Source organism: Zootoca vivipara, chromosome 3 (genome assembly GCF_965207765.1).
Source record: "Zootoca vivipara chromosome 3, rZooViv2.hap1.1, whole genome shotgun sequence".
Lineage (NCBI taxonomy): Eukaryota > Metazoa > Chordata > Lepidosauria > Squamata > Lacertidae > Zootoca > Zootoca vivipara.
Genome location: NC_142586.1, coordinates 56201831 through 56223858, shown reverse-complemented (window position 1 = coordinate 56223858; position 22028 = coordinate 56201831). Strand labels below are relative to the sequence as shown.

At 40.5% G+C, this 22028-nt stretch overlaps 2 protein-coding genes across 34 annotated transcripts in view; both read left to right on the top strand.

The window, feature by feature from the left end:
• EPB41L2 (erythrocyte membrane protein band 4.1 like 2) overlaps positions 1-22028 on the top strand; it is an 81899-nt gene that overhangs the window by 42796 nt on the left and 17075 nt on the right. For 12 of the 33 annotated variants that reach the window (XM_088666145.1, XM_088666152.1, XM_088666149.1 and 9 more), the window contains 7 exons: positions 1186-1261; positions 2133-2351; positions 5229-5316; positions 7657-7809; positions 8978-9075; positions 12710-12882; positions 13587-13756. In XM_088666145.1, the coding sequence (XP_088522271.1) occupies positions 1186-1261; positions 2133-2351; positions 5229-5316; positions 7657-7809; positions 8978-9075; positions 12710-12882; positions 13587-13756 (977 nt within the window). Of the gene's footprint in view, positions 1-1185; positions 1262-2132; positions 2352-5228; positions 5317-7656; positions 7810-8977; positions 9076-12709; positions 12883-13586; positions 13757-21709; positions 21743-21943; positions 22007-22028 lie in introns of all 33 variants that reach the window. The other 21 variants (XM_088666147.1, XM_088666137.1, XM_088666151.1 and 18 more) reach the window with 3 other exon arrangements.
• LOC148686259 (uncharacterized) lies at positions 15010-15804 on the top strand (the record flags this gene model as incomplete). Its single annotated transcript, XM_088665447.1, has 1 exon — positions 15010-15804. A coding segment is annotated over one exon (660 nt), but the record flags the coding sequence as incomplete, so codon positions are not given.

Below are 22028 nucleotides of genomic sequence, written 5' to 3'. Positions count from 1 at the left end.
AATAGTACACTTTGCAATAGCTCTTCAAATGTTTCAACTATTTAAACATTCAGGGTTACATATACATTATCTCTCTTTTACAAGAAATCTGAAATTTACTTGGAGTTAACATGCCTAAGATTGCACTGCAACTTATTATTAAATGAAGAAACAGTCAACCTTATTTATGGTTTCAATTGATAATTAAAAAAAATAAAAGTAGACAGTAAGCTTAATTCAGTAACACTAATTATAATGGTAAGTTTCTATGTACATTGATTCAATCTCCTATTTCTTAAAATAGATGCATGTAACTGATAAACATGTTTTGCATTTCTTTTTATTTTTTAAATCAGGCTTCTATGTCAGCATAATAGCCAAATTCAATAGTTGTACAAATTTGCATATACTTGTTGTGTATATATTCTTGTTTATCATGAAAGGGGCAGAAAGTGTCAGGCCACTAGCCAATGGGAATATTACTTGGCCGTACCACCCTTGGCTTCTGATATTTTATTAATTTCATTGTCCACACAGGCTAAAGACAATATTCACGGCTAGGGGATTAGAAGTAAGCTTTATAAAAAAGGAGATGAAGAGAATGAGCTGAGATTTCCCAGGACGCTGAGTTCTGTTCCTAATATTAACTGCCTGCTGCCTTGCCCTTTTGTGCTGAATGCAGTGGTTTAGTTGTGATTAGGGATGGGAGAGTGATTCAATTTGGTTCACATTTTGATCTGAGCCTACCTAATTCTCACTTCCAAAATGCAGTTACCCTTTGAAATTCACTCTTATCTGAAATCTGCAATGCCATTCTCCAATAAAAAATGTTTACATGAATGCATATATCAAAAGTGTAGTCCAAAATCTTCTGGAGGGCCAACTGGTTGCTCATCTATATGCTAATGGCACCTCACCTCAAATCTTTGGATGACTTGATCAGTGGTTTCATGTAGATGTTAAATAGCACAAGGGTCAAAATAGAAACGGTTAAGATCCCAAGGAGTTACAGTAGTTGCTTTGCAAGAGAACTGAAGAATATGTAAAATATGTTCAACTTTTAAAAGTGCTATGAAAGTATCATGGTCTAGTTTTTAGTGTACACTGTTCCCCAAATGTATATGTAGTAGACTTCAGTGTACGTGCTTTTGTCTTCTTATCCTCCCACCAATACATTTCCCGGCCTTTTGGAATTTCCCAATTTAGATTTGCCCTGGCTATTTACATTTAATGTGAAGTTTTATCCACCGGATCCCTCACAGTTAACAGAAGACATCACCAGGTATGCCATAAAGCATTACTACCTGACTTTGAATCCTGTGTTTTTAATATTTCCTTGGAATGCTATGTAGAGTTTAAGTCTGTAAGTTTAGGAGAACGTGACCAAGATAGAAAATGCAACAAATACCCCATATATTCCGCCGTATAAGACGACCCCCAACTTTTCCAGTTAAAATATAGAGTTTGGGATATACTCGCCCTATAAGAAATATGACCCGGCGTATAAGACGACCCCCAACTTTTGAGAAGATTTTCCAGGGTTAAAAAGTAGTCTTATATGCAGGACTATACAGTAGCTTCTGGCTCAGAGCTAGGTAATGTCTGGAGACATCTTGCACCTGCTTGCTGCTAGCAACTTATCCTGAATCTGGATTCTGAAATATTTCTCTTGGATCTCTGATAGTGTAAAAGTTAAGATAACAAGTAAACATGTGTATGGCTTATAGATTCCTTTAGATGAATTTTGGGGAGCAGGGACTGGCATAACCTGAAGCTTTCTGTTGTAGAGAGAGGGCTATAGGGTATATGAAATAAAGTTTCAGTAAAGATGTTTTGATTGTGAACTAAAATATATTTGCAGTGAATTTTAACTATAATCCATTTGTACTAGAAATCAGAATATTGGTGCCAGGATTTCACAAGTGTGTATCTGTTAATGGATATCAATTTACACACATACATTTATTGGTGGATATATATGAAGAACAGGTTGCACTTAAAATTTTCCATGTCCTTTAAAAGGTGTATTTGTGGATTTTTTAAAAAAACAAAACAAAAACACTTAGCTTTAATAAAGATATGTATCTTTTTACTTTTATTAACATGTCAAAATAAATAATAAATATTTGTCTGATGCCATTTTCTTTGTTCAGGTACTTCCTATGTTTGCAGCTTCGTCAGGATATTGCTTCTGGCCGCCTACCTTGTTCTTTTGTGACTCATGCTCTCCTTGGTTCATATACTCTACAAGCAGAACTAGGTGACTATGATCCAGAGGAACACAACAGTGATTACATAGGGGAATTTCAGTTTGCACCTAACCAGACAAAAGAGATGGAGGAAAAAGTAGTAGAGTTGCACAAAACACACAGGTGGGTCATTTCTGAACCTTTGAGTTCTGTTCCCTTTCCTAGTAGTGGGTAGTATTGGATTTCATGCAGAATCCTAATACCTAGAATGCCTTTGTATTTCTTTATAACCTTAATTTGGAATATCACAAGCAAGCTCAAGCTTAAGAGTTTTATGTTCTTAAAGATTTGGAAAATCAGCCAAAGGTGTGTCCATTGACTTAGCCAGTAAAAACAGTAACAAACTCTTCTGATGGAAAACATCAGATTGAAATTACATTTGTAAGTTGAAACCACAGTTGATGATCATCTGCCCTCACCATGAACTTTTGCAGTTATGAAGTTCTGTCCTCACCATGAACTTTTGCAGCTTCATATCTGAGCTACTTTTGTTTTTGTTTTTCCTTTGTTCTGGAGTTAATATCCAAGTATATTTGAATAGTATGGTAACATTTTTCGAACCAATAAAACCTCAATTTGTTCCAGAGATTGTGTACAAGAATGATGTAATGGGGAGAGCTAGATTGTTTTCAGTGTAGGCTTAATCATCTAGAGAAAAACATCATAAAGATTTTTTTCACTCATAAATTACTTTTACTATTTTTCCAATACAGCAAAAAATGTTTTGTGAGATTATATAATGCTAGAGCTGCGCCACTCAAGTGTGCAGCCCCATTCATGAGCAGGCAACTTCTATGGCTATCTTTCCATTTTAGTACTGCTAGTATGTGGTATAATACTATTGTGACAGGGAATAACTTCTTTATCCTCCCCCCTCCCCCGCCACTGCACGCAGTGGCAACAGCACAGGCTTATTCTTGTCATCTATGTTTTAAGGTTGCGTTGTTGAACACCGGGCATCATCCAGCCAAAATCAAGCAATTTATGTTCTGACCAGTGATGGGTAGCATACGCTTCACTTGTCATTGAAATTAGTGGGACTAAAGCACGTAATCTTGACTTGACTGTGCCCCCAGCAAAGTGGGGTTTTTTGCTGAAATCATTGGGTACTTCATGTAGTTAGCTTTGTGAGGAACTGAACATTTTGTATGTATGTGTTTTAAAAGGACTTCCCCGCTCTGTGATTTACTTTTATAAAAGGACTTACCCCCTCTGTGATTTACTTGTATTCAAGTTGTTTTGCTCCTCTCCCCACCCACAAGCCCATGGTGATTAGAACATAAACAGATACGTTTCAATATGATCCATATTGGATCATATTGGCAAGGAAACTTAAATCTGTCCAGTTCGCCATTTGCACTGCTAGATAGAGAAAGCCATGGTTGGGCAAAATGTTACTGTTTTAGGCAACAGTGAACTACTGTGTAACAGTTGTAGCCAAAATTATTATACTGTCCTATGCCTGTAGATCTCAGGGTGGTTCACAACATTAAAATTGCAATATAAAAAATATCAGATATTAGATGTGTTCCAGCCTTAGCGCTTATGGGTAATATACCTTTGTTCTAAAAGGAGGAGAGTAACAGCTAATTTGTGACAGTTGGGGCAAGAGTTTCCTACTGTATGCTTAACATTTAAGAATGTCACAGGCAAATGCTTATGACCTAGATTTCTTTGTTGACAGAGGCAACGATATCACTGCAATAGCAACAAGTTTAGATCACATTTCCTGATACTCTGTTCTTCAAAGAATTTCTTATTTGTTTTCTTCTTTGTTGTGTAACGCTCCTGCAAGCAGTTGAGATACGCATGTGTGCAGAAGTTGCCCCTTTTGTTTTGTGAGGTTCATGTTGGAAAGGAGGTTTGGCAAATCTCTCAATAAGGTTCATTCTAAGCCAAAAAAAAAACCCAAAAAAACTCTTCCTGCATTTAGGGGGTTTCCTGATAAAGAGGGTGAGTGTTCAGGTTTACACCTTCCATTAGTAGAAGGTGGGGTCTGTGAAGGGCCCTACTGAAGTGTTGGCAGGAGTGTTGTGGGGTGACTAGTGGTCGGGCTTGAAGTGTATGTTGAAGGAACTGCATTGGCCCAGACCAGCCTTTCCCAACCTTGGGTCCCAGATATTCTTGAACAACAATTCCCATTATCTCTGACTACTAGCTATGCTGGATAGGAATGATGGGAGTTGTTGTCTAAGGATTCAAGGTTGAGAAATGCTGGTCTAAATTATGTTGGCCCCAACCACTCCACCAGTACCTTGCAGGTAGTTCAACAGCAGCTAGTAAATTTTAGAGATGGTTTTGGCCAATGAGTATGGAGCTGCTGTCACATACTGGTGGAAGGGGGAAACCCAAACATTCCCAGATTACCCCCCCCCTTATTCTCCCCAGAATAGGACACCTTTATTGAGAAAATCCCTGGTTCCCCCCCAAAAAAATGGTTCAAAAAGTTATCTCCAACAAAGCAAATTTCTTTTTCTATAACATGTTAGACCTTTGCAGCCTTTTCCATAGGAGATAGATGCCAGGTAAGGATAACTCCCTGATTACTTACCCAAACATGAGAGTACTGTTTGAAGATTCAGGTTCTGTTGCTTCCTTAACTTACTCGGAGACTTGGCAGACTTGCTAAGACCTTGGCTTGCATAGTTTGAGCTTCTGTCATTGATTTTTTAACCAAAAAGTTTATGAGAGACTTGGTGCGGTGTTGGTGTTTAAATAATATCTGCCATGCCATTTAACTAGTATCCTGTCATTTAATTTCAGTGCTTTTTTTATAGATGTGAGGGTCAGTGACTGCTAGGATTGAATGTGTAGCTGAAACAATATACTGTTGAGGACCAGATGCTTGGGATAAATGGAATAACCAATTACAGTTAAACCCTCAAAAGGCATCTCTGTGGCCGGCTGTTGTACTAGAGGGACATGGATCTGAGGCAGGAAGGCTTATGTTGTTCTTGATACTCATTTTTGTCGTGAATTTTCTTCTATCAATCATTCCAGAGGCTTGACTCCAGCACAGGCAGATTCCCAATTCTTAGAAAATGCCAAGAGGCTTTCCATGTACGGAGTGGATTTACATCATGCTAAGGTATTGGCCAGCATTTCTATAGATGACATTATTTCATTTAGAACAGAGGGGTGTGGAACCTTATCCACAAGGGAATGCGGCATTCAGGCTGAATAACTTTCTGAGGCTACATGCCATCAGTTGGCGGGACCAAAATTGTGCAGGGCCAAAGCAGCATACACATCCCATTTATACCCAGCTATCCACATGTACTCCACCTATTCACGCCCTTTCATACATCTACATGCAAGCATGTACCACATTCAACCATTCATTTTCTTTCTGTTGTACATGCCTCACACAAAATCATCATTTGCAGTGAACCAATTGCATTGCATTTTAAAAATAAGCCTTTCCCTTTTCTTTTTTTTCTTTTTAAAAATCCTCTTATGTAATCAGATGCTCCATACAGACTTTTTCCCAGCTTGTATTTTGGAAAAAAGGGCTTAAACTCCTGACAGTTTATATCTCTCTTTACTTTTTCACTCCCCATCTCAATCACTCTTTTCCCTCCCCCTCCTCTCTTCTTTTCTGCCATGCATGTGCACATACCTCTGCAACATGCTGTAGTTTGCCACCTCCTTTCTCCTGGTCATTTCTGTGTTGTCTGCATACAAACCTAATCTCTACCTCTCCTCTCTTCCCTTCTGTGAATCATACAGTGGCCATAATAATGCACTCGAGATGAACCCAGAACCAGAACTGATTCTAGAATGTGTTAAAGGCAGGCTAATTGATGAGTGTAGCCATAGGAGGGAAAACATGACACTCAATGACTTCTGATTAAACATACATAGCGTTGTGCTATGCCTTAATGTGATTTCTGTTGAACTATTAAGGTTTCTGTTCTCTTTTGCATTTAATACTGATAGTATTCATCTAGCCTCTGTTTATTCTAGAGTTTTACAACCTTTTTGAGTCCACGGCTCCCTTGAGCAACAACATTTTTTCTGTGGCAACCCTGTGGGGCTCAGGAGCCCAATTATGTCACCCACTGCCTGCAGAGCCGGCAGCCCTTTATCCCTTTTCGAACACCCTCCCTTTTGTAGTGTTCCCTCAGCCTCTTCTCCCCTCTCCTTGGGTGTCCTCTAGGCAGCCACTGCTGCTATCCCTGGTCTTCGAGCTCCCCACCCCCCCACCCCAAAGAAAGATGCCTCCTCATACTGCTCCACAGGGGCCTGGGAAGCACCCCCTGGCCAGCCCCAGAAGCACCATTCACCTGAGAAGCTTGTAGCCAGGACTGCTGCAACAAACAGCTACGGTATGCAAGCCTTTGGGAGGCAGAGACGGGATTAGGCATTAGAGGAGGAAGAAAGGGAAAGAGGGACAGAGGCCAGTATTGCTCACAGCACCCCTGATCATCATTCAAGGTACCCCATGGTGCCATGGCACACTGGTTGAAAACCACTGATTTATTCTTTAGAAAGTTTAGATTTTTCTATCACTGTTTTTTTCTTAGCTTCAATCTCTCATCACTTCCCTCTGACTCTTTAACAGGCTTCCTCAGCCTCGGCCCGCCAGATGTTTTTGGCCTACAACTCCCATGATCCCTAGCTAGCAGGACCAGTGGTCAGGGATGATGGGAACTGTAGTCTCAACATCTGGAGGGCCGAGGTTGAGAAAGCCTGCTTTAAAAGGTTACATTTTGTCTCTTGCTACTCCATTGGTTTAAGGGCTCTTGTCAAGGGTCATTCTTGTTCTCCATACAGTGGTACCTCAGGTTACAAACTTAATTCAGTCCAGAGGTCCGTTCTTAACCTGAAACTGTTATTAACGTGAGGTGCGCTTTCGCTAATGGGGCCGTCCTGCTGCTGCTGCGCCACCACCGCATGATTTATGTTCTCATCCTGGGGCCAAGTTTTCAACTCGAGGTACTACTTCCGGGTTAGCGGAGTTACCCAAAGCGTTTGTAACCCGAGGTACCACTGTAACCATATCCTTCTTTTTCTTCTTGTTTTTGTTGTGAACTGCCCTGTGATCTTTGGATTAAAGGCAGTATATAATAATAATAATAATAATAATAATAATAATAATAATAATAATAATAATAATAGTCTTTGATAAACCTGATTTTATTACTCTCTTGTATCCAGCCTCTTATAAAATCTTGTTATTTATCTCTGTATTTCCAGAATAAGATATTTTTCAGCTCATAACCACAATATGTATTAGTTCAATATTATACTTTTTCTGGTTTTTAAACTTCTATTTCTTAAGCCTTTACTTAATCATTTTTTCTGCCTACGATACACTGCTCCTTGATTTGCAAGTGTAAGCTTAGCATACCTTCCTGCTCTTTTGTCTTCTTTACGTATTCCTTCAATATTCCAATAGAAATTGCTTTTACAATTGTCTTGATAGGATTCTGAAGGTGTTGACATCATGCTAGGGGTATGTGCCAATGGGCTTCTCATTTACAAGGACAGACTCCGAATCAATCGTTTTGCCTGGCCCAAAATACTGAAGATTTCTTACAAACGCAGTAACTTCTATATTAAAGTCCGACCAACTGAGGTAAGCATTTGACTGGCATAATTTGCGTTCTGTTTTTACAACTTTCAGCTCAGAAGTTACTTGAAAATAGATCCAATCTTGCAGCGATTTGCATTGTGAATAATGTAGGAATATGTCCATTTGGTATAGTTTTTTAGCAAATACAATTTCATCTCTGCTAGCATAGATAATTAAGGTTTCAGTATGTCCGCAGTGTGCTTTCTGATGATTGGACACACTCCTGCCATGTAAATTTCCTTATTGTAATGGAAGGTTGCCATGTTCTCACACCTGCCGTTATGCAGCTCTTAGTTTATGTGATTTGGTCTAACTGGAGTGGTTTGAATTATATTTAGGGAAGCTCATGATCTGGTTTAAGAACACTCTACCATTAGAGTTGGTTTTCCCCATAACATGCAGTTCAGCTTCTGAGAGTTAACTGCTACTGATTTCAAAAACACATGTCAATTCCGTTTGGAACTAACATTGAGAAATGTGTAAACATTTAGTTTTAAAAATAGCATGGTAGTTTCGAGCCTGCTTGAACTATGTACAAAACTGAGAAACTCTGGACAATACTTGAAGGAAATTACAATCCTACTAACTATCTAGTCTGATATTAAATATCTAGTCTGATATTTAACTAGTAATAGTCTTGCTGTTCATTCATTTGCTCTGGTTTTTAATTAATCTTTGTGCTAGTGCCATGCTTTTTATTAGTTCCTATGTAAGCAGCATTTAATATTGCAAGTAAAACAATTGCATGTTTTTGATGTTTTACTATAGTAGACCATGATACTAGTATGTTATATATGTATGGAGACACAGCCAGAGCACACATGCAACAATTTCTGCTGTCACAGCAAGCAAGCTTTAGTTTAGAAAGAGCTTGCCTTTTTGGCACTTGGAATAGTTGTGGAAAGTACTATATATATAAATATAGCCATTTACAATAAGCATGGCTACTACCTAAAGAGCTGCTTGTGAATATATTCATTCTCTCTTTGGGGAAAAAGTGTAGTTATTACTGTATGCAATTCAAGCAGTGCTGTAATGTTAGAAATATGAAAACTCCGGAGTGCTTCTAATCTTGAGAAGGGAGATATGCTGTAGCTGAAATAACTGCACTCTTAAAGACAACAGTGATTTCTAGAATTTGTGCTAATTTTGATGTTTGTAATCTTTATAGTTGGAACAGTTCGAGAGTACTATTGGGTTTAAGTTGCCAAACCATCGGGCTGCGAAGAAATTATGGAAGGTTTGTGTGGAGCATCATACATTTTATAGGTAATTTTTAAATTTTTCCTTCGTTATGGGGTCACCATATCCTCTGGGGAGAATAGCAGCTTTGAGAGGGCAGTTTTGATTGAAAATGGCCTGTGGAGCGTGCGTTGAGGACACCCTTCCCCTGCCACTGTTTCAATGAAATTTGAAATCTGTTAAAAGCAAACAAACTTTAGGAAGTCCCACATTCTGTTTTATTTTGCCTTGGTAATATCCTGCATCCTAATACATGAACTGTCAGGGGGTTCTTGCGACTACTCCAGAGTAACGACGCTCCCCATGCTTGTCTTTAAGCAGTTTTTATTGGTGAACCATCAAATTTCTAACTATCTTTGCCGAGTAAAATCCCCTCTGCAAATTTTCCACTATTACTAAAAAAGACAATAACTTTTAGAGTATTTTTTTCTCACTTCTGTCTTAGAATATTTGTTTTCTTGCAACGGTGTTGACTGATTATATCATGTTCTCTTTAATCATGAAGCATGTTACTGCTGTAGTATTTTCAGAGAGCTCAAAGTGGCAAATATGAAACTACAGTATTTCAGATTGATTGTATGTACCCATGACATCTTTATATGTACAGTTTGTACATATCACCACCAGTGTTGTGCATAACTCTTCACCTGCAATGCAAACAAGAATAATGGATTTCCTTTGAGTGTGATGCTTAAGGGGGGGGGGGAATGGGATGTTGGGAAAGAAGTCAAAGAAAGTGTTTTGTAAACTCCCCTGAGTTCACTTGGTAAATAAAAAATTAAAGGCAGGATATAAATTTCAAATAAAAATGATTCTGCAGCAGGGTCTTCACTCAGATTATGCATGTATATCATAATAAGGTGAAAGTACCTTCATTAATAAACATAAATAATGCATTTAATGCAGGTCCAGGAAGTTGAGTGGACCAGGAGCAATACCTAGATGACAAAGGCCATTTTGTACTGATAATGGCAATTTGGCTGTTCATTTGCTTGATTTGCTTATCTTTATTTAAAAAGAGTAATTAAAACAGCAACAGTTTTAAAACTCAACTTGAATAGAAAACACATAGACCAGGTTTTTACCTGGTCCATGCAGGAAAGCAACACAGTTGCCAACCCACATCTTTGAAAAGTATTCTATACAGTATTAAGAATGTCACAACAAGAAGCTCTGTCTCCAGTAGTCAACCACCAATAGTCAGGCTATGTTCTCCATAGACTGCCAGGTTAATACAGGTGAAAACCATTCTTCAGATGCCCTGATCAGAAGCCATTTAGGATTTTCTGGATTAATGTCAGCTGTATGAATGCTGTCCAGAAACAGACTGGAAGCCAGTGTAGTTATTTAAACATGTATATGATTCTGTTTTTGCAACAAGTTGGTAATCTCACTGCAGTATTTTGGACTGACGTATCTGATGCTTTTAAAAGGCAGCCCCGCATGCAGCACATTTTAGTAATCTCAATGAATGTGCTCAGAGTAGAATTACTCGTTATTGAGGAAGAGGTCCAGCTAGTGCACCAACTAAAGTTGAAATGATCTTTGGGCTTCCAAAGGCTATATTAATGTTTTGGTCATGAATCAAAAGCCTCCAACTACTGACTGTAGCAGAAGAGGCTCTGCAGTCATTCAAGGTGGTGGTTTTCCTTTCATAGCTGGCAGTGGGAAGCATGATTTTGTACTCTTTCGCTGGATTTTGCTGTAATCCTAAACAGATTTATTCAGGAATATATTTCCATTTTACTTCTAAATAAGTGAATACAGTATGATCTGACTTTTAAAACACTCTCTAAACAGGAAAAAATATAATTTACTGTCTGGTCAGCCTCTGTTTAGACCATTTCAAGTTACAGATTTATTCTGTGACATTTCCATAGACTACAATTTAATTGGATTCTATTCCAATCAGAAATAGCTGTTTGGGTAAGGAGGGAGAATGTACTGCATGTATCAAATCCTGTTCCCACCGATGGTCACCATGCAGAAAATCCGCAGATTTAAATCATCCTGATTTAAAAATAATCTGGCTTCTGTGTGTTCCAAGAATAAAGCTATGCCAGCAAGACTTTGAAAGACAATTCACATAAACACAAGCAATATAACTGTTGCAGCAAGTGTAATTCTTATAGTTAAAGCTGCCTTTTTAGAAAGGTCGTATTTATTACACACACACACACACACACACACACACACACACACACACACACCTTAGATGAGGTATGGGGATAGGGCAAATACTGTTCTATCACTGCCATTCATTTCACTATAAATACTGTGCAGGGGTTCCATGCAGATCCTTTTTGAATAAACGGATGCTCGGTAGCATCACTGTCAAGGGCTTATCTTCCCATTGCCTTTAGTTAGTTATCTTAGCTGACAGATGCTACCTTTCTTTGCTTAAGCCAGGCCTGTGTTTAGTACTTGTGTTTGGCTTCAGATGTTGGAGCACAGAATTTTGAGGTTAGTATGTACGCACCCAACTTTTTTGTTCTGTTCTTGTTTTGGGGAATGTACTGGATGCTTGTATGCATCCACTATTCTTAGGGTAAATAGAAATGATTAAATATATATTACATATTCATTTCCTTTTGCTTACTATCTGAAAACAGGGTGTCAGTAATAACGTACCGGTAGATCTAATACAAAACTATTTCAGATTTTCAGATAGCTTGTTAGGAAGAGAAGACTAGGTTCAAATGTTCTTTCTTATATGTTATCTCCCTTTACAGGAAGTAGTGTGACTTGGGAAACATGCAGTCTCTCATTTGTATTCTAAAACAGTACTGGTCTGTAAGGGTTGTACTATAAGATTTTTATGAAAGTTTTAAATTACTTTTATATAGTGCTTCTTGGTTTTTTTAAAATGTCTGAGATACTTAATATATTGTGCCATTTGGAGAATATTTTGGAAATTTGTACCCATATTTTTCAGTTCTTTGTATAACCAAGATTGGTAAATTAAAGCATCCTTGAAAATATCCCAAATAAGGAAGTAATTAGGTTTTTCTCTTATTAAGAGATTAAAAGTTTATCTCAGCAGGGTAGAGAATTGAAAACAGAAATTATTGCTGTAGCAAGAGAGGAGCTATGCCAGTAAATGAAAAATGATTCACATTTTTCCACTGTGCATGTGGCATGTAACCATGCAGTAATGAAAGAAACATTTTTTAAATGCTTTTCAATCCATTTTTTAAAAGAAAAATGTTCTTAATTAATCTCTTCAATAGGAACAAAAGTCAAAAATCATGGGCAACTTTGGTACATTTTTTTTATACTGGGATTGGCTGTTCCCACTAGCCCTAGGTGGGCCTGCAAGGAGGTTAACCTCAGACGTGTGCATGGCTGTGGCTACCACTTCTTGAAGGCCACTTCCATGTTTTAGCCCCATGTTTATTAGACGGGTGGAAGAACTCTGGCCCACTAGCCATTCTTGGCCTGCCAGGCAGTCATCAGCCCATGTGTGGACACTGAGTAAAGGACTACTTTGGATATACAATATAAGATGCAAGGCTGCTTATTTGGCCCTGCTGCCACATTGCTCTAAGAGCAACAATGCCTGAGCAGGTATCTGACATGCTTTTGGAATATGCATCTTTTTATAGTTTTGAAATACCTTTGAATATGGTGACTTGTTTCCTTTTTCTTTTGGGGGTTATAGACTTGTATCTCCAGAGCAGCCTGCCAAGGCCAAGTTCCTGACACTAGGTTCCAAGTTCCGCTACAGTGGGCGTACTCAAGCACAGACACGGCAGGCTAGCACTCTCATAGACAGACCTGCTCCGTATTTTGAACGGACCTCAAGCAAACGTGTTTCCAGGAGTCTTGATGGTGGTAAGAGTCTAACCAAAAGTAGTAAACTCCTAATATGTGCCACACATAGGTTCTTCAGAGAAATTAAAACTAAATATTCAGATAATCTTCTTGTTTGAACTTAGTGTGTAGTGCTTAGTAAGGCATTTAGGGCCAGCACTTACAGAGGGTATAAAACCATTATGTTTATGCACCAGGATGGAATTTAATATATTGAAACATTTTTGTATCGAAACACATTCATAAACCTGAGTTATTAGAATGTATCTCATTTTTACAGCACCACAGTTGCTTTGTCTTAGAGCCCCTCCTCCTGGTGGACACTAAATATTGTCACTATAGCATTAACGTTATGCGTGATCTTTTGATTTATCTCCTCATTTCTGAATGTATGAAAATTGTCCAGTGATATTTGTTTGATGTTATCATTTGCCTTTATATACCTTTATAGCTGACCTTTAGCACCTCACAACTTTCTATTTCAAACCAACCAACCACTTTCTTCAACCGTTAGTCACTATATTTAAAAATGTTCCAAAGGTTTTTCCACCCAAATTATTTACTGGCATATCATGTACCCAGTTTCTTTTTCCGTTGATTTTCTGACTAAAACCAGAATACACTGGAACCTTAAAAAATAGACAATACTTGTCTCATAAAGAGCGAGGTACTGTGGAATATTTATCTGAAACATAGTTGAATTAACTAAACCTATTTTTTTGTAGCTCCAGTAGGTATTGCAGACCAGAGCCTGCTTAAGGACTTTTCTGCTACAGCTGTGGGGGCTGCTGGTGATAGGATCTTTGAAGCTTCCAGACAGTTCAAATCAAAAGATGGGGAAGGTAGAGATGAGGATGGAGGCATAACTAAAATGCCACAATTAGAAGATGGAAAGGTAAGAGTGCTGATGTTTGTCAGCTTTGTGGAATTAATCGATTTTGGAAATGTTTTAAAACCAACTGCTGCATTAGTGGGGCTGCACTTCAGCTAATAATTTTGTGGCTGGGATTTTTGCACAGGATGACCCACCTATATAGGGGCAGGTCTTAGGGCTACAGTTTATATGGGTAAACTGGTGAAAGCTGCTAAAGAGCAGTTTTTCTAGAAGGCAGTTACTCTTCCCTAAATTAGTGTACCTGGCACCAAAAAGAGAGGGACTGTGTTCATCACCCCCCAGTTGTGGAAAGAGCAGAAAAAGTCCTGCAATCTTGCCCAAGGGCATCTAATTTGGTAATAAGCTGCTCTGGAGCAGAGCTAAGGTATTTGCTTTAAAACTCCCTGCAACTAGCTCCATTCAGTTGCGTGAAAGTGAAATCAATTAGCATATATAATTCATTTTATGATTTATTCATACTTGTGCAACCTATAGTTACATTATGCAACCACAGCTGCCATCTTCTATGAATAACTGTGCAGAAGAAAACATAATTAAGTGTAACACATGTTTTATACTAGCTTTTAGCATTTGTGTGCTTGAAGCACAATACTAGGACATTTATAATGTGAGCTGAATCAATGTGAGATATGGACATTTAAACTTTATTTTCATTTCCATATTGACAGGTTATAAACATACATTAATTTGAGCTTTCTCTGGCACACACAACATGGAATCACTTTTACTAAGAATACTTTGAAATTTGATTCAATCTTCTTATTTAGGTTGTAAGCCACTGAATTATCTGTGGAATATTTGTATTTTGACAGTTACACATTTAAAGTTAGCACTTGAAAAGGAAAACCTGTAGTTGGAAACAATGTCCTCATGCTGATGTCTTTCCCCTGCCTGCCTTCTGTAGAATCTTTGAATGTCTGTCTGCTTTCATCTATTGTGACTGCACTACTACAGTTCCAAACTACAGAATTCTTCGCAGCCTTACAAGGTGGCAAAAACAAAAATCTTTTTGAGCTGGTATAATCCAGGTATTTGGATTATATGTAGTTGTATTTGAATACAATTGGGGCTAATGAATGTTTGTGGCATCCATATTGTAATGGTAGTGCTGTCCCTACTTCTGAATAAACGTTCTCACTAACAAGTTTCTTCCCCCCTCCCTCTTTTGTGCATTCCTTCTGCCCCCCAAATGTGCATTTATATCATGGTCTCTCATCTGCATCTGGGACTGGACTCTCCTCCTCCTCCAGTGAACATACACACATCAGCTTTCATCTCCCAATCACTCTCATTCATTTTGTTCCCAAAACCTACCTGCTATCCCTGAAATGGACATATTTTCAGACATTTCAGAGGATGATCATCTTGGTAAACCCAAGTATACGCCCTCAGATACCATAGTCTGCAGCCCTGTGATAGAGACACCAGTTCATGGCATAAATGAACAGAGGTTCCCAACTCGTCACTTGGAACTTAAGGATCTTTTGGTGGCTGACCACTGTCTCCCTCTTGCAGTAGAGAGAGCTGCACATAAAAATACAGATCATGAAGATTCTGTGTCTCATTTTCCAGTTTGTGCGAGCAAACCTTATCCTTTCAATTTTCCTTCTCTGCTTGATGAGAATGGCTACATAAGCTTTCCTAGCCTTCCAGAAGTTTGCATCTCATTCCTCCCAACTTATCTTCAGCATTATGTTCCCATTACTTCTCCCTCATTCATTCCCTCCTTCTTCCTCATCTTTGTACTGCTTCTCTGTACCATCCAGTCTATTCCTTTCTCACTCACATTGTCCCTTCCTGTTGCTCTGTCCCTCTGCTACCTGGAGCCTAAGGCAATTTCTCTGACCACCTCTAATGACACTGCTCTAAAAGACAAAGCTGAGGAAGAGGAGGTGTGTAACTTTGTTGCCTAAATTGCCACTTGCATGTAGATTTGTTTGGGTGTACTAAGAGAGAAGTTCAACCTCCATCCTTTCAGCATGAGGCTGCAGACTCCCTATTTTTTTTTAAAGAATTCCTTCTGCAGATATTTACGCATCTATCTTCATAAAATCTAGTGTTTTTAAAAAGCATTCACAATTTTAAAACTTCATATGGTCCTTTTAAGGACCTTCTCATACATCTACTGTTTATATCCCAGTGGTATTGAGATACCATAGTTAGGTGCTGTATACAGTGGTACCTTGGTTCTCAAACTTAATCTGTTCCGGAAGTCATTTCAACTCCCAAAACTGTTCGGAAACCAAGGTGCGGCTTCCGATTGGCTGCAGGAGCTTCCTGCACTCAAGCGGAAGCCGCATTGGATGTTCAGCTTCCGAAAAACATTTGCAAACCATAACACTTACTTCTGGGTTTGTGGCATTTGGGAGGAGATTTGTTCAGCAACTAAGCCATTCAGGAATCAAGGTCTCTCTTTCTTTGCAAAGAGCTGTGTACAGTTTCACTGCAGCCACTTTGAAAAAGGGATACAGCGATCTCACAACAGCCCTGTGTACAGCCCCCATGGAGGTGTTGTTCCTTACAAAATGTCTGTCAGAACCCAGTGAGTCCACACATTTCTGGATATGATCAGAGGCATACTCAGGTTCCTTTCCCCCCATGACAAGGAGAAGTATTGCCCCCCCCCCCCCGGCTGTCCCTTGTGTCCTTGTCAGAGGAGCCTGTGTGTTTGCTTGGCCACCCAGAGCAGTGGAGGAATGGCCCAGGGAGCATGCAGATGGGTAGGCAGATTCCAAGCCATAATCAAGAGGTGTGATTTTTGAGCCCCCCTCAGCCTGCATGCTTGGCATGGGCCAACCTTATCAACCTCTAGGTACACTCCTGAATAGGTACGCTCACATGGGATTTGCCAAAGATGTTGGACACAGTACTTTGCAACATAGCTTAGCATTTATTGAGAGAGAGAAATGATTTCTTATTTGCCTTCCCATAATCCATATTCTCCTACTTTTTAGTTCTTCTCTAGCATTGACAAGTACTTGGAATTCCTTGTTCAAGGAACAAGTTCAGCAACTGTTTATCATTTTGAGAATGAGTCTATATGAGCCTTGGACTTGTGTGCTTGTCATTTGCTACACCTGCAAAACGATTGGAAGGATTCATTTCCATTTTTAGCTACCGTAGCTACAATTAAGTGGTGTTACATCCGAACCAAGTTAGTAAACTATAGTAGAAAAGAAGCAAATGAACTTCGAACCATGGTTTGCTGTCTTATTTCCATAAACTAGTAACCCAGATGTTTAACAAAACTTAACAAAATGTTTTAAGTGGTGCTTTTTCTACTCCAACCTACATTCCAATGAAGTAAAATATTCCACAGCCAAAAGGTCTGGTGTCAAAAATGTCTATTTCCCTGGGTCAGTTTTTTTTCTCTTTAAATGAGATTTTAAATTTTTTCAATGCATTAACATCAGCTGGAACAAAAAAAGGCATTTTTGCCCCAATGATTATTTTTCAAAAATGAAAATTTGGGGGCACTTTTATCTGCATCACTGGATCAGATTTTAATGGGGGGAAAGTGCCCCAATATTTTAAGATTGGTGGGTCAAAAAGTACTCCATAGCTCAATCAATAAACTCTTTGTGGTATCTTTTCAGTGCATGTGTGTACCAAAAGAAACCTGTAAATGATATAGTTGGAAAAAATTAAGTGATTGAAATTTGGGGCCATTGCTTACTAGTGTGTTCAGTTCTGCATAAAATGTGCAGTAGAAAAGTGTATCAGGCATGGAATTTCGGCTCCAAGGTCTGAGTCAAGGTTAATAATAGTTTAGGGCAGGAGTCAGCAAACTTTTTCAGCAGGGGGCCGGTCGACTGTCCCTCAGACCTAGTGGGGGGCCGGACTCTATTTTGAAAAATATATATGAACAAATTCCTATGCTCCACAAATAACCCAGAGATGCATTTTAAATAAAAGGACACATTCTACTCATGTAAAAACATGCTGATTCCTGGACCATCTGCGGGCCGGATTTAGAAGGCGATTGGGCCGCATCCAGCCCCCGGGCCTTAGTTTGGAGACCCCTGGTTTAGGGTTTGGGCATAATGCTAAACTGTGGTTAACTGAGAGAATAGGAGGCCAAAGGCTTATATACATTCAATAAAATCACTGTTTCTCATTACATCTGAACTTGACCATGTGTCAGTTCTGAAATTCAGTTTAGCTTTTTGGGTAGTAGGTAGAGAGGGTGGAGAGAGAAGTTTTTTTTGTTTTTGTTTTAGTTTTTAAAGAGTGTGGAATTTTGACCAGAACAATTTTAACATTGTCAGGTACAAAATTATCTTAATCTACTTTAGTCTAGCATAGTCCTACTTGGCTAAAATTGTCAGGATTACATTGAATGCAATTTATATATGCATGATTTTTTAAAAAAAAGATATACATTTAATGTTAATGTTGATAGGTTAAACCTCCTGACAATGTCCATATGCATTGACTGGGTAACACTGTCTGCATTCCATATGGCAAATGCAATTGCAGTATTTTTTTTTAAAAAAAACATACTATGAAGATTTAAAGCAGAAAATTGTAGCTTCTCAAGCAGTGAAATCCTTGCGGTGAGCTAGCTGCCTGTAGTTGATAATATTATAATTATAGAATTAGAAATTATAGAATTATAATTATAGAATTAGAAATATATATCAGACAGAAATGATTGCACAGTTTCTGAAGAAAGTCAGACAACAAGATGGGAAACATTTATAGAAACCCCAAAATACCGTGTTTCTCATATTTTAAGGCATCCCCCAAAAATAAGCCATGACAGGATTTCAAAGGGTTGGTGAAAAATAAGACATACCCCGAAAATAAGCACTATCGCAAAGCCCCGACCGAGTGAGAGGCGAAGCCGCGGGACCCAGCAGGAGCTCCCTGCCTGCTTCCCCGAGCCGTAGCGCATCGGGGGACAGAGCCGAAGATCGGCGGGCGCTCCTTGCTGGGCTTGACAAGCCCAGGAAACAGCGCCCGCCGATCTTCGGACCTGTGCTGTGTGACAGGCGGGGGTGGGGGGGAAGCGGAGATCGTTCTCCGCTCTCCCCCCGCCTGTCACCGAAGATCGGCGGGCGCTGTTTGCTGGGCTTGACAAGCCCGGCAAACAGCGCCCGCCGATCTTCGGCCCTGTGCTGTGTGACGGGCGGGGGTGGGGGGGAAGCGGAGATCGTTCTCCGCTCTCCCCACCCCCGCCTGTCACCGAAGATTGGCGGGCGCTGTTTGCTGGGCTTGACAAGCCCGGCAAACAGCGCCCGCCGATCTTCGGCCCTGTGCTGTGTGATGGGCGGGGTGGGGGGGAAAGCGGAGATCGTTCTCCGCTCTCCCCCCACCCCCGCCTGTCACCGAAGATCGGCGGGCGCTGTTTGCTGGGCTTGACAAGCCCGGCAAACAGCGCCCGCCGATCTTCGGCCCTGTGCTATGTGACGGGCGGGGTGGGGGGAAAAGCGGAGATCGTTCTCCGCTCTCCCCCCACCCCCGCCTGTCACCGAAGATCGGCGGGCGCTGTTTGCTGGGCTTGACAAGCCCGGCAAACAGCGCCCGCCGATCTTCGGCTCTGTGCTGTGTGACAGGCGGGGGTGGGGAGGAAGCGGAGATCGTTCTCCGCTCTCCCCCCACCCCCGCCTGTCACCGAAGATCGGCGGGCGCTCCTTGCTGGGCTTGACAAGCCCGGCAAACAGCGCCCTCCGATCTTCGGACCTGTGCTGTGTGACAGGCGGGGGTGAGGGGGAAGCGGAGATCGTTCTCTGCTCTCCCCCCACCCCCGCCTGTCACCAAAGATCGGCGGGCGCTCCTTGCTGGGCTTGACAAGCCCGGCAAACAGCGCCCTCCGATCTTCGGACCTGTGCTGTGTGACAGGCGGGGGTGAGGGGGAAGCGGAGATCGTTCTCTGCTCTCCCCCCACCCCCGCCTGTCACCGAAGATCGGCGGGCGCTCCTTGCTGGGCTTGACAAGCCCAGCAAACAGCGCCCGCCGATCTTCGGACCTGTGCTGTGTGACAGGCGGGGGTGGGGGGGAAGCGGAGATCGTTCTCCGCTCTCTGCCCACCCCCGCCTGTCACCGAAGATCGGCGGGCGCTGTTTGCTGGGCTTGACAAGCCCGGCAAACAGCGCCCGCGTGCACTTTATTAAAAAATAAGACATCCCTTGAAAATAAGCCATGTCGTGTTTTTTTGAGGAAAAAATTAATATAAGACATGTCTTATAATATGAGAAACACGGTAGCATGCATTGAGAACCTGGAGACCTGCTGCCAACCAGACACAGGCAGGACTGGGCCAGTTAAACTAGTGGTCCAACTCTACATAGGACAGCTATATACAGCTGTGTTCAGTGCAATACTTGTATTCCTAATTTCAGTGTAATCTAATATGCCAATTTGTATATTATGGTGCCTATTTTCTCATTTAATCAATTAAACACTTTTGATACTACGTTGCAGCAAGAATTCCAAAAACCTCAGATAAAGGTGGGACTGGGATAAATATATCCTGATAATGTGTTTAGTACACACTATACTTTCCCTTTCATATAGTTACTAGTAAGAGATGTGTGTGATAAAAGTAAAATAGTTATTAAAACAATGGTTTAATATTTGGCAATTCATATTTTGATTCATTTTTATTTTGTGGGGACATAATTACTTTGATTAAAACTGTAGTCCAGATGCCTCTTGTAAGTCACTCTTAGTTAGTTAACCTATAACAGCAAGCCATAATTTGATACCAGAGCTGTCTTAAGCATATCCGGCACCATGGTGCAAAGCTTCCTCCGGCGGCGCCCCCCCAAGCTTCCCAGAGGTTTTTTTTTAGGGAGGACGGCACTGCCGATGGGGCTAGAGGAGGCGGGCAGCAGCTGGAGGGCGGGGAAGAGGTGGAGGCTGGATGCGGTGCCTCCTAGCTCAGCTGGCCACTTCGTGCCACGATGGCCACGGCAGACGGAGGCTCCGGGTGCAGCGCTGCTTCAGCATGGCATGGTGGAGGCAGGTGAGGGCGGCGATCTGTTGCCAGGAGGTGTCACATCCAGCCTCCACCTCTTCCCTGGCGCCATCCAGAACTTGGAACCCTGGCGTCCTACGTGACCAGCCTCTATGGGTAAGACGCCCCTGTTTGATGCTACATGAACCAAGCTTCTGCTCATGTACTGCATTTCCTCTTCTCATCTCATGCTTCACTTTGGTTTGTTACTTCCTCTTTAGTGCAAACCATAATTTTCTGTTGCATCCAGAGCACTGAACTGTGGTTTGTGCTTTCCCTCCAAACAAGAACTGGCATTCAGCTTTAAACTGTGATTTATAATCCTGGTGGTTTGTAAGTAACAGCAAACTTTAGTTTGAACTAAAGAGCAAGTTATTAAACTGGAGTGTATGGGGAGGAGAAGGAAGTGCTCAAGCATATGACTCATTCACAGAGCCCAAAACGATGGTTTAAGGTTATACATGAAGTCTGCAGTATATATTTTTATGTGATCTCCCGAAAATCATAAAAAACCATTCAAATAAAGCTCTTGGTATCTCTAAGCATTTAACAATACAGTACAAATGTAATTTTCCCTGTACAGTATAGTTTTTAACAGTGAGCATGTACTACAGATGTTATTCTGCGTTGGTATTGCAATTGCTCTTCATCAGTGTTCAGAATTCAAGCTGATCTCTTCACCTTCAGATTTTAAAAAAATTATTTCAAACTGTGGAGAAAAATAATCGAACATGATGGTTGTAGAGAGACAGACAAATCTTCCATTTTCCATTTCACCTATACAAAAAATTACTTCGGCCATTTCTACAGTGTTGTAGGTGGAAGACTGCAGTGGTTTAATAACTTGAGCAGCATCCGAGGAAAAAACAATAAAGGTTTGTAAATAGAGCACATTGTTTGTAGTATTTCTAAACAAAAGACCCTGTGCTACTTCAGTGTCTACACTAACGAGTGTTTTCTTTTGCTGACCTCTGGGTGGTTCCTCTACATAGGCAGAGATAGAAGAGGAGGAAATTCGCAAGGAGGTGGATATTTTTAATTACACCTGGTTGTTGCCTGCTGTTATCAGTGCTTGAGGCTGCTGTCGATTATGTTTGCATAGTGGCTACCCCTGTTTTATTTTAAAAGCCCCGTTTATTGAACTTTTAAACACTTTTTTTGTTGTGTTGATGATCATGGGTTGTTGTTTTTCCGTGTCTTCTTTTGTGTGTGCTTTAATTTTACAGACCTTTTCCTTGAGAATAGATGGGGAAAATATTTATGTCAGACATAGCAATTTAATGTTGGAGGTTTGTATCATCTAAGGAGTAC